The sequence below is a fragment of the Lepidochelys olivacea genome (genome assembly GCF_965140295.1).
Source record: "Lepidochelys olivacea isolate rLepOli2 genome assembly, chromosome: 2".
Lineage (NCBI taxonomy): Eukaryota > Metazoa > Chordata > Testudines > Cheloniidae > Lepidochelys > Lepidochelys olivacea.
Genome location: NC_140412.1, coordinates 246,047,140 through 246,060,071, shown reverse-complemented (window position 1 = coordinate 246,060,071; position 12,932 = coordinate 246,047,140). Strand labels below are relative to the sequence as shown.

The 12,932-nt window shown below is 41.7% G+C and overlaps 1 protein-coding gene across 1 annotated transcript in view; it reads right to left on the bottom strand.

Annotated features, from left to right (window-relative positions):
- PITRM1 (pitrilysin metallopeptidase 1) overlaps window positions 1-12,932 on the bottom strand; it is a 42,552-nt gene that overhangs the window by 7,854 nt on the left and 21,766 nt on the right. The window contains exons 16-23 of the mRNA XM_084620841.1: window positions 9,663-9,795; window positions 9,067-9,187; window positions 7,643-7,719; window positions 7,070-7,235; window positions 6,859-6,959; window positions 5,629-5,749; window positions 4,368-4,439; window positions 3,608-3,720 (exon numbers count right to left, since the gene is read on the bottom strand). Of these exons, the coding sequence (XP_084476967.1) occupies window positions 3,608-3,720; window positions 4,368-4,439; window positions 5,629-5,749; window positions 6,859-6,959; window positions 7,070-7,235; window positions 7,643-7,719; window positions 9,067-9,187; window positions 9,663-9,795 (904 nt within the window). The remainder of the gene's footprint in view (window positions 1-3,607; window positions 3,721-4,367; window positions 4,440-5,628; window positions 5,750-6,858; window positions 6,960-7,069; window positions 7,236-7,642; window positions 7,720-9,066; window positions 9,188-9,662; window positions 9,796-12,932) is intronic.

Genomic DNA, 12,932 nt, shown 5'->3' with positions numbered 1-12,932 from the left:
AGGCAGCATATATGAAACCTGGGGGAATGGGTCACATAAGTGCATGAGGCCATGTGGCCCAGGAGAAAAAGGCACATCCTGAGCGTAGTTCTTGGTCTGTGAGTAATCTGTGCTATCAGATAACTCATTAGCTGAAATATTTCCATGAGGAGGAAAGCTCTTGCTGTAGTGGAGTCCAGTGTCACTCTGATAAAGTTTATCATCTGTGTGGGTATTAAAATGGTCCTTTCTTCATTTACACAGACTCCTACTATGAATACTTCGGACGCGATCATCAGTCTAAACTCTGAACCGGAAATGCTCTTGCTCCACTAGAAATGAAGGAACTTTTTGTGAGACGGTTGAATATCTATCTACATGGAAATAAGGATTCTTCATGTTGATAGCCACGAACCACATTCCCACCTGTCCTGAAATTTGACTTTTGAATAAAAATGTTCAGCTGTTGAAGGTCCAGAATGGGTATCCACCCTTCGTCTTTTTAGGGGCCTTAGAAGTAAGGGGAATAGAACCCCTTTTCCTTGACACTGAGGTGGTACTGCTCTATTGTCCCTCATAGGAGGAAGGATGCCTGGCAAAGAATCACCTTGTAAGAGTGATCCTTGAAGAGGAACTTGTGTGGGGGGAGGAAGGGAGAAACTCTATGGAGTATCCTTGATGTATAATTTCTAGGACTTAGCTGTCTGTCACGATGGAATCCTAATTGTGGGTGAAAAGTATGAGGTGGCCCTCAAAGATCATGGGGGTAAGAAGTGACTGGCATCAACAGCGGTAGATGGATCTCAACTATGCATCAAAAGTAGCCCTTGGCAGGTGGCTGAGAATGGGCAGAGATCATGGTAGTAGAGGTGGCTGAAAATCAAGGTCTCTGAATCCTGTCATTTACAGGGAGGCTGAGCATTGACTGGGGAGGGGGCAGCCTTGGTCTATATCCCTGCCTCTGCTGCATTCTTCACGGGACTGGGGTGTAAACCCCCAGGGACTGTAGAGTCATCCAAGTCTTTCTACAAGTGTAGGGATGTGCCCATTTTCTCAATGAACAAACTCAACTCATTGAAAGGCAGGTCCTGTTTGGTGTTCTGGACCCCCTTGGGAAGCTGTGAGCAGTGAAGTGAAGACTCATGCTTCATGACTATGCTAGTGGTTAAGTCTCTGGATGCAGTGTCAGCTGCATCTACCGCAGCTTGAAAGGAAGTCTTAGCCACTAATTTGCCCTCCTCTAAGAGAGTCTGAAACTGGGCTCTGTCATCAGAGGGAAGATTGTCCTTAAAATCCTATTTAGAATCATAGAATCATAGAATATCAGGGTTGGAAGGGACCCCAGAAGGTCATCTAGTCCAACCCCCTGCTCGAAGCAGGACCAATTCCCAGTTAAATCATCCCAGCCAGGGCTTTGTCAAGCCTGACCTTAAAAACCTCTAAGGAAGGAGATTCTACCACCTTCTTTCACTAATGAGGCCTGATAGTTAGTGATACAGAATTGTAAGCTCATAGACGAGAAGACCGTTTTCCCCATAAGGTCCGATCTCTTTGAGCCCTGTCAGCCTGTGTGGTCTTGGGATGCTGTGACTTTGCTCTCTCTAGGGCTACAAGGGAGTTGTGCGCTGGGTGGGAGAAGAGAAATTTAGCCCCTCTGGCAGGGACATAATAGCATCTCTCAGCCCTCTTAGATGTGGGGATGTAGGAGTCTGGAGTGTGCCAGACTACTCTGGCTGGCTCCATGACTGCCTTGTTGATCAGGAGCGCCACCTTGCTTTGACCGGATGCTGGGAATCCTGGACCTCCTCAAGTGTGTCTGGAGGTCACTGGCAATTGTATGAAATAGCTCCTGGTACCAGTGATCCCTAGGTAAGTCAGAACTGGGAGGATGGAGCTCAGATCTCCTTGACTGTCTATCGTGGCTCAGCTCTCTACAAGGAGATGACAGAACAGCAAGAGCGTCCTATCTATCCAAGTCTGACAACTGCTCTCACTTCACTCGTGGAACCAACAATACCGGAGGGTTGGAGAAGGGATGGCTCCAGTGACAAAAAAAACATAGCTTTGTCCTCTACTGTGGCAATGTCCCTCATAAGCAGGCCAGAGAAGAGAAAAGACTGAGCATGAGAGAGGAATATATCCTCCTGTGTAGTATAGAAGTGTCCATAAGACTTAGTGCTCGAAGCATTCCAACAGTCAGCACTGATGGTTCCGACTCGTCCCAGGGAGTTGTAGCCAGGTGGTCCTGAGGAGGATGGGACAGTACTGAGGAAGAAGTAGGCCCAGCACTTCTGGATTGAGCCAGTGGGTGTCAGTCCTTGTGTTTTGGAACTGGAGCTATCAGTGGTACCAACGGCTCCTTTTTCCATACTTTACCCATCAATCTGTGGGTCTTTGGTGATTCTGGACCCATCAGATTCGCACGCAAATGCTCACCCAGCCTGGATGGGCTCGGGAAGGATTCCTTCCCTTCATAGGCAGATCCGGAAGGGCATCTGTCCTTACGAGCATAAGAGTGTTCCTCAGCCCCGGTCTACACCGGGCGGGAAATCGATCTAAGTTACGCAACTTCAGCTATGTGAATAATATAGCTGAAGTCAACATACTTAGACCTACTCACCGTGGTGTCTTCACCATGGTGAATAGACGGCTGCCGCTGCCCCGTCAACTCTGCCTGCACCTCTTGCGGCGGTGCAATACAGGAAGCAATGGGAGAGTGCTCGGGGGCGGGGGTCGATTTATCGCTCTAGACTAGATGTGATAAAATCGATCCCCGCTGGATCAGTCGCTGCCTGCCAATACGGCAGGTAGTGCAGACATACCCGTAGTCTCATGGAGAACCCAGGAAGAAGAGTACTTGAGCTAAGCAGCTGTAGATTCCACTCGTAAGCTCGTGGTCGGAGGGGTGTTGCTCATCTGATGGGGCAAATGTACGGCAGGGGGGTCTCCCTGGCCTGGATCAGAGAAAGGCCTCAGCCTTCTCCATAAGGTGTTTTCTTAATCAAAGTTCACAAGCTTTGCAAGTTTGCAGCAGAAAAGCGTGACAGATGCTGCACTTTGCAGCAATACAGGTTTCATCCAAACAACAGAGACAGGGTTGATGATTGTCATTCATGGAAAAGGAGCAAGGGCAGGGGAGATGGTTCTTGAACCCTAGGACTTTAAAGCACAGTCCCAGACCACAGGGAGGAAGTCCCCGGTATTTGGGGGGGGGGGGAACCTTACCTATACTAATAACTAACTATGCTAATATAAACTATACCCTGTTTAGGGATGTATTTACAGAGTATAAGGATAAAAGCTGGAGAAATATGTGGACACAGGGATTCGAACTCAGGCCATGAGGCAGTAAGAAGGAACTGGAGAGGTGTTGACCCACACTACCTGTTATTCCTGGGTCTGGCGCACAAGGTGAACTTCTGTGCATGTGTGGGCCAATGGACACTGCTTGTTAGAATTTCTGGACTCGGGAGCGTGGCGTGCATGGGCACCTACATGTGGAATACACAGAGACCAGCACCTAAAGAAGAATTTCTGCATACATCCTGGTTAATGGTTTTCAGTCTAAAACGAGGTCAGTTTTATTTTTATACACTGTGTTTCACTGCTGATCCTTTCTGTTTCCCACCTTGCATAATCAGGAGCTGTGTAGGGAACAGTTCGAATGCATTCTCCAACATAATTCACTGGGAAGGGAAGTAGAAAATGGGTCTTCATCTGACATGGTTTGAAAGTAGGCTCCTGAGAGAAAATTGCATCTGGGTTGATTAACATTGCAGTTAGAGATTTTAAGTAGCTACAACAATCCATTCATTTGAGAATATTAGCACCATTGCATACTTCTTAAGAAGAGCCTGACACTCTCAAACACCAGCACCCAAGCATTCAACCTAGCACGGGTTATTCTGTTAAAAAATGATGAAATTGTGCGCATGCCCCTTGTAATAAATCATACATACTGAAATTGTCTTGGTCTACTACAGCAGAGGGATGTTGTACAAATACTACCTCATCATCACACTGCACATTCTCAGTTATGCAATCCCTGTACCTTACTGATTTGCATAACCCAACCCAACCCTCTCCTCTCTGCAACGCCTTCAGAACAAACCATTCAACGCACATAACTCCTGATATTCAAATACCACAAAAATGAAATAAATAAATTACTCTTAGTAATCAAGGGTGGGGTAGGATGGGTCAGATTTCATGGCCATAGGCCTAGGAAGTTCCAAGGACAGTATCCAATGACAGTGCAAGATGAGAAAGCACAACATATTTCAGTTAAGCATGAGTAACTGGAGAGAGTACTGTTCATTGGAATAACTATAAAAAGGGCCAATTAGATCAGTAATATGATTAACCAAAGTCAAATAAACTGTACTTACAGTAATTAGTTTTCTTGTGATTTGTGAACAATTAAGCCTTTCCCTTCCAACAGGCACGGGCTCTGGAGATTTCTACAAATATAGGACTTTGTATTAGAGTTTCAAAAGTCAGAATAAGGATTATTACAAAAAATCCCCTGATTTTTCCCCGGAGGGTCATGCATCACCTTTTGCCCTCCTTCCCCTACAAACAACAAAAACATCAAGGGAATTTGATTACTTGTTTCTACTTGCATTTATGAGGAAACACTAAAATGGATTTCATCCCATGGGTAACCTGGCAAAAAGCTGTGCCATATGATAACCTGAAGTTCCTAAGGGCTGTATTGCCAGGCTTTAGACAATGACTTTGGGCTTCTTAAATCCATCTATCGTGCACTAGCCCAAGAGGTTTGCACAAGTTACGGTACTCCTCCTTGGACACAGTCCTTAAAGCTTATTTCCGTTGTCTTATATGGTCCATGCTTATAGATCAGAATTTGCTCCATCTGAGTGTGAACGCCACTGAGCACATAGAATACTTCCCTAGATGTCCTAGCCCAGGAATGAGTTATTCTACAGCTGAATGACTGTTTGGAGCTGCACAGCACAAGAGATTTCTCTCTGCAATACATCTTAAATGGCGCTCAGCTAAAGAGAAGTGACAGGATTTACGCGATGGGAGGAAAAAACATCCCTCCTCCCCAACACCTGAAACAGCAATCAGGGTGTGGGATACATGTCCCAGTAGTTGAAATCAGAAGTTCAACCCCCACCTAATCAACCAAGAGGAGTCCTTCCACTGAAGCCACACAAAGGTTTCTACATTCTCCTAGAGATGTGCCCAAATAAGAAAGCTGAGATGTTCAGGGACAGAAGGAAGCATATTTTTCATTAGTTGTGTGAGAAGCTACTGTATTAGATTTTCCCTAAGATCTCCATCCACCCCTTAAATAGATAAATAGTTTGTGGCCCAGCAGATATTTACATTAGATGACATTATAAACTATTTTCATCATCACTGAGTTGAATAACTAAACAGTAAAAAGTGCACAATAGCTGGGCAAACAGTTTGAAGGTCACATTGCATACCGAAGGAACTGATTTCTCTTTGAGACGTCACAAGCCTCTTTGTATGGACAGGATGTGTATAAGTTCACCAAACCATTTGCCTTCCATTTGAGCAGCCTTAGTCTGTCTGCTATTAATCTTACTCAGTATAGTAATTCAAAAATAGTGGTTAACAAAAAATTTTACTCACAAATCAGATTTTTTTGCTTACCTCAATCACATAGGGGCGGACAGGTTTTCTCTCTTTTTTGCTTCTAGCGATGCCCTTTAAAAAGTTTTCTACTTCTTTAGATGCTTGTGACATCTGTTGAGGTGTAGCATTCACTGAACATCTGTTTAAAAAAAAAACACCTCACACATAGTAGCATGTTTCTTGCAGTTTTACAACCTTTTAGGTTTCAACTATTTCCCATCCTTGTACACATTTTTTTTTTAAGCATCATCCAAATCTCACAAAATCTCTGTGCCAGTGACCCTGATGATAAACACAAACTACAGCTGTAAATAAGGAAAGCATTGACAATTATGACTGCAATATACCACCAGCGCTCTGTCATGAGAAAATCCCATTGGATTCTCATTGCTTTCTCCAAGACAATGAATCAAAACTTGTTCAACAGCATCAGACTTAGCACTCTACAGTAGTTGACAACCTGGCATTCCTGCCCTGAAGAGACAGATAAACTATGTTTAAGCTTTAAAAGGCAATCTCTCCACGCCACTATTACCAATTCTTTCTTTACAACTATTTCTCACCATAGATTCTTGCATTTAATAAAAAAAACTGTACATAGGTTATTTCCCTGCCCCCAAATCAAGGTACAATATCCTGCAAACTAAAAAAATTCAGAATAAGTTTAGTACTTCAGTAGCAACTTTTGAAATTACAGTGCCTGAGTGCAAACATTTTGACTTTAACATTTCACTTATCTTTCTTAATATTGCAAAAAATGCAAAGTGGATTCCAAGACCTCACCATTTCCCCTTAGAAATGGTGCTAAACCTGCTAAACCCCCCACCCCACATACAAACAGAAATTGGGCTTGTTTTGGTCTTAATTGGCTTGCAAGTTGCTTGTTGGGCTTGTAGCTTGTTGCTTCTTTTTTTTTTGATCGGCTTCCAGCAAGCAAGAGCAAGGAGGGAGAGAGAGTCAGAGGTGCACAGTGGGCCCACCAGTCTCAAAATACATGCCAGGCGCAGGAAGGGGAGGGATCTAGTCAGAGATTTGGGGTTCCTAGGGATTGTCTTACTTTAGTCTTGTTTTGAAATGGGTTTAGTTTGATTTTTGGCTTATTGTGAAAGTCAGGGTGCTTATTTACCGCATGAAAGTTGGCAAATGTGCTTAGAAGCAGGAACTTCTCCAACCTGCATTGCATGAGTTTAAGGATAACAGTCAATGAAAAATCTTAACAACAGTAAAGGAACATTAACAGGTTCTCACCTCATGTTATCACTGTTTAATAAATATTTCTTAATGCGTGGTAGTTTGCGTAGTACTGGTTTAATATCAGACATTTCTGCAATTCGCTTAATCAGTTTCACCTGAAAAGGAGGAAAGAAATAATCAGCAAATGTGACGTATATATTAGCATAAATAAGCACAGCATTATAAGAGAGTTTGACATCAGTTAAATGAACCACCTCCCCTTTACCTGATCCATGCCATTAAACATTTCTTGTAACTCTCCAGCAGGCGTAAGGGTTTTGCTAGCTCGAACAGATGCATATAAATGCCCAGAATCAGGAATGCCATTTGACAGCTCTTGTGCAGTCATCTTAACCAGTACCCTAAAATGTTCCTCTTCTTCAAAGTGTGGGCTACATCGGAAAGGGAGAAAACAACAGTCACTTGCTACAATAGTACATATTCATTAAACAAAACAAAAAAGACAAAGGAATAACGGAGAAAAATACAAGAATTCTCCAGATCTCATGCAGAAATGTTGTAGTCTACTTTAAAGTATTAAATGGTTCATTGTGACAAATTCTAAAAATAGCCTTTACCCATTCAGCTGATTAATGCATTATATGGTTTGTATAGAGAGCAGAATATTTTGATTTAGAGCATGCTGAAATTAAGTTATGCAAAACCAGAATTGCTCCAGAAAAACAAAGTAGGAACTTTTTTCTTTTTCTTTTTTTTGCGGGGGGGGGGGCAAAGGGGAGGGAGAGAGAGAGGAAGGTAGAAAAGGGACCAAAAACACATAAAAAAACCAATACGCTACTTGTTAAAGATTTCACTCCATAAGTGCATCATGTCTGGCAGATTTCTATCCAGGCACAGAGAAGAAAAGAGCACACCCTAAAGGAAAAATGAAGATACTTCACACACAGGATAAACCAACAGAAGACAACTGAAATAAAGGCTGCAGAAACACGCAGTAGCATTTTATGAAAGTGATTATCCAATGTCAGCGTAATGGCCTATATCACAGAACTACAACCAGATTGACACTTTATTCAAGAGAGACCCACTGCTAAAACTTCAGGGCAGACAAGAGGCGTAGTTACATAGCTCTACATGAATGGTACCTTCCCTACAATGGGGTAAACCCTACCCCATGTGCCAGTAAGAGCCAGCTTCTGTGCCTCTATGTCAGCCCATCACATCCAGATGGTAGTTAAATGTGGTGTAGAAGGAAGGCAGTGAGACTCTAGATCAAAAAAAGCTGTTCAGGGGATGGAGAGCTCCTGCAAATGAGTCTCTAATCTAATCCCCTAAAGAACCCTTCAGATATACTGGTTCCCCTCTCTCCATACACTGTGGGCAGTAACTACTGCACAGCAGTTACAATAGGAGAAGAGGACCACAACAGGTCAACATTAAGAAAAATTAAGAGTCTTAATTGGGTTGAGTGGGGAAGTCCTAACAAGTCTGACCCCCTAATGAGCTTGAATATGTTGAATATTTGTTAACTATCAATATCAATGTCTATCTTTAAAGATTTTCAAAATTTTTATCCATTTCAATTGTCACAATGGGAGATATCATGGGGGAGATCAGACAATTTTTTAATGACAGTAAATGCTGAGAATCAAATTGTTAAAACTTTAACCATTGTAACACAAATTGTGAACATCACACATCAAAATATAAAGTCAATAACCTTATATCAAACACTAATAAATTCTCAATCAACTTTTTTTTTTACTTTGCCTATTTGTAAATTTCTATTATCATCAATGAAAATATATTTTGGTCTGTGTGTGTATGGTGAAATCAATGCTTTCTGACAAAAATCTAAGCTTTCATGTTTATACATATATTAAAAAGTCCTACACTTATTGTGCCATGCCCCTTTGTCACGGAAGAATTGAAACAGGAAAACATCTTTTGTTCCTTAGGTTTTTTTTTTTTTTTTTAAACACTACTTGGATACTGTGGTGAGAGGTTATAAAAAAAACAATCTGAAGATAAAGAGTCATGTAAAACGTTACCTTTGGGATAAAGGTAAGTTACGGTGATAGTGAAATTTATATGTTACATAAGCCAACAAAAGCCCACTTCTACACCAATTTTCAGCCCACCATGTTTTGAAATCATTGAAGTGTTCAACATTAAGTGCCTGCTTTATGGAGAAATTTTGCTCCACCCTTAACTACAGTGCTGTCAGTGTAACATAACAGCATATATACTGTTATGATGTACCTGTTCATACGCGTCCAGATGCGAATCATCTGGAATGATGTGTGGGCTGACAGACATGCCACCTGTTTTTAGCTCCATTTGCTGGGCTTGCTCTCTGTAACCAAGCGCTCCGCAGCCCATTCTGAAGGGGAAAAAAAAGTAGCGTTTTATTTCCACATATAGTAAAACCAGAAACAATCCAATTTGTCCAATACAAATACACAAGATATCTTAAAAGGGTAAGGTTACGTAATCTGAGGCTATCATCAAATACATGTTTTTTTAAATTAATAAAGACACTAGGTTTTTGTTTTTTTTTTTTTTTTTTTAATGTCAGCAAATACCCAGTATATGCTATTAAACAAAGAAAAAAATTAGAATACAAGAAGAGCATTAAAAATGTATTTGATAAATCAAGCGGTTTACAAGCTTACTGGCTAACTGTCTCAGACCCTCTCCCATAATCAAAATTATTTGTACTATTGAAACATCACTGAAATTACACAAACCAGAGGTAAGATAGAAAGTAATTGTTCTAGGAATTGTTCACTATCAATATTTCCATGTATTGTAACACATCATATCATCCTCAACTTCAAATACGCTAATTATCTTACTTAGTAATGACCCTGCAGAAGAGTGGCACGTATGGTTTGAGCTCCTCTGGAAGTGTATTCAAGCTGGAAACAGCTCTGAAATATACCATCCCATTGGTTGGCTGAGAACAGTATTGGACAGGGATTTCATCAGCTATGAACAAGAGAAAAACATTGCAGTCTGCATCCCTCACTTTGAACACATCATAACTATGACATTTGCCAAAAGTACTTTAGACTAGTTATTTTTGACACTACAAAGGTAATAGGAAGCCACTTCCTGTTTTAACTGAAGGTATTATGATGAGTCCTGGACTGAATCATGAGTTTTCTAGGCCAGTATATAGTTATACTCAATAGGAATCACCTTCCAAATTACCAGATTGAGAAAGATCATTAAATATTTAAATTTTAGAATCAGAGAAGGACAAGATAGGTGTGGTAATATCTTTTTATTGGACCAATAAACTACTGTTGGTGAGAGAGAAGAACCTTTTGAGTTACAGCGCTCTTCTTCAGGTCTGTGTAACTCAAAAGCTTGTCTCTCCCGCCAAACAGAAGTTGGTCCAATAAAAGATATTACCTCACCCACCTTGTCTCTCTAATAGCCTGGGACTGACACGACTACAACAACACTGCATAGAAGGATAAGAGAAAGCAGTCAAACAACTGAAACGCAAACTGTTTTTGAAAACTGCACTAAGGAACCCTTTGTCCCTTTTTCCCCTTGACCCCATCATCTCCAAAGAATATTTGTGATTGTAAACAAAACCAGTGGAAAACCCAAATATATTGTGGTTATTGATGTGTAGACAACAGCCTTGCTGACCTGTGGGAAAGGAAGGAGGGTATTGTTTGGAGGAGTACAGGAGAAAAAGGGGGAAGGAGAAAAAGGAAACAAAGCAATTTTCAGCCCCATTTTCTTTGCTTTATTTTCCTCCCCCGTTTTAAGTAAATTGGGGGGAGGGGTTGCTTGTGCTGAAATGAGAGAGAAGCAGAGGTGGCATAGAGGTGACAATAGAGCAATGTGTACACAAAGAAGTACGCTTACTAAGGAACACTATATAGCACAATTGCATAAGTCAATATCTATCAAAACTCAGGGAACAGCATGACTGAGACAAACCCAAACATTTCTGAACTCTGATGGCCTGAAGTAACTCAATTTTTGCATCAAACTTTCCGACTGCCTTTAATAGTCAGAAGCTCTCACATGCTCGTCTGGGACCAGAATTTGATCCTTCAACATTTTTTTAGAGGCAGAGGTGCTCTCTTATGCTGCTCTAGTTATAAAAGTGTTTTCTAATTATTATGTGTTACCACAACAATGTATGTTGACTAAATTATGCATTAGTCTCAATTATGACATTTAAATTTTGAAAGAAATACCTTTCCATTTCTCACCAGAGAAACAGCTGCTTTTTGGAATTCTGCCCAGTGGTGATATTTAGTGGATAGCCATTGTAATTTTTACATTCTGTACAGGTTCCTGTAATAACTGGGAGATTATATTCACTTGCTAGCAAGTGGCAACAAAAGAACAGCTGTTCAGTATACACCTGTTAGTTTTTCCTCTATTCAAATTTAGTGATTTCAGTCTGATGGATAATGTTTCTTACCACTTTTAGTTGCTAAAGCAGCAGATTCTGTTCTATAGCCTACACTAACAGATGACAAATCCAGGCAATTTGGGAATCTGAGATAAATGTACTTCTAGTTCATTTCGACTGCTGCTGTCAAAGGCTGCTGTTTTGCAGAAAATCTCCCACTGAAAATTTTGTACAACCCAATAATACTTTCAGGATTTTGCTAAAATTAATCTTTTTATAATTAATACAAGTAATCTACGATTACTTGTTCTCCCTCGATTTAGGGGTATGGAATAAAAGCCTCAGTTCGAACCAAGTCCCTGACTCCCTCAGGAAACCGATGGGCAAGATCCCCTGGGAGAATAACATGAGGGGGAAAGGAGTCCAGGAGAGCTGGCTGTATTTTAAAGAATCCTTATTGAGGTTACAGGGACAAACCATCCCGATGTGTAGAAAGAACAGTAAATATGGCAGGCGACCAGCTTGGCTTAACAGTGAAATCCTTGCTGATCTTAAACTACAAAAAAGAGGCTTACAAGAAGTGGAAGATTGGACAAATGACCAGGGATGAGTATATAAATATTGCTTGGGCATGTAGGAATGGAATCAGGAAGGCTAAATCACACCTGGAGTTGCAGCTAGCGAGGGATGTTCAGAGTAACAAGAAGGGTTTCTTCAGGTATGTTGGCAATAAGAAGAAAGCCAAGGAAAGTGTGGGCACCTTACTAAATGAGGGAGGCAACCTAGTGACAGAGGATGTGGAAAAAGCTAATGTACCCAACGCTTTTTTTGCCTCTGTCTTCACGAACAAGGTCAGCTCCCAGACTACTGCACTGGGCAGAACAGCATGGGGAGGAGGTGACCAACCCTCTGTGGAGAAAGAAGTAGTTCGGGATTATTCAGAAAAGCTGGATGAGCACAAGTCCATGGGGCCGGATGCGTTGCATGCGAGAGTGCTAAAGGAGTTGGCGGCTGTGATTGCAGAGCCATTGGCTATTATCTTTAAAAACTCATGGCGATCGGGGGAAGTCCCGGAAGACTGGAAAAAGGCTAATGTAGTGCCAATCTTTAAAAAAGGGAAGGAGGAGGATCCTGGGAACTACAGGCCGGTCAGCCTCACCTCAATCCCCGGAAAAATCATGGAGCATGTCCTCAAGGAATCAATTCTGAAGCACTTAGACGAGAGGAAAGTGATCAGGAACAGTCAGCATGGATTCACCAAGGGAAAGTCATGCCTGACTAATCTAATTGCCTTCTATGATGAGATAACTGGTTCTGTGGATTAAGGGAAAGCAGTGGATGTGTTATTCCTCGACTTTAGCAAAGCTTTTGACACGGTCTCCCACAGTATTCTTGTCAGCAAGTTAAAGAAGTATGGGCTGGATGGATGCACCACAAGGTGGGTAGAAAGTTGGCTAGATTGTCGGGCTCAACAGGTAGTGATCAATGGCTCCATGTCTAGTTGGCAGCCGGTATCTAGCGGAGTGCCCCAAGGGTCGGTCCTGGGGCCGGTTTTGTTCAATATCTTCATTAATGATCTGGAGAATGGTGTGGATTGCACCCTCAGCAAGTTTGCGGATAACACTAAACTGGGAGGAAAGGTAGATACGCTGGAGGGTAGGGATAGGATACAGAGGGACCTAGACAAATTGGAGGATTGGGCCAAAAGAAATCTGATAAGGTTCAACAAGGACAAGTGCAG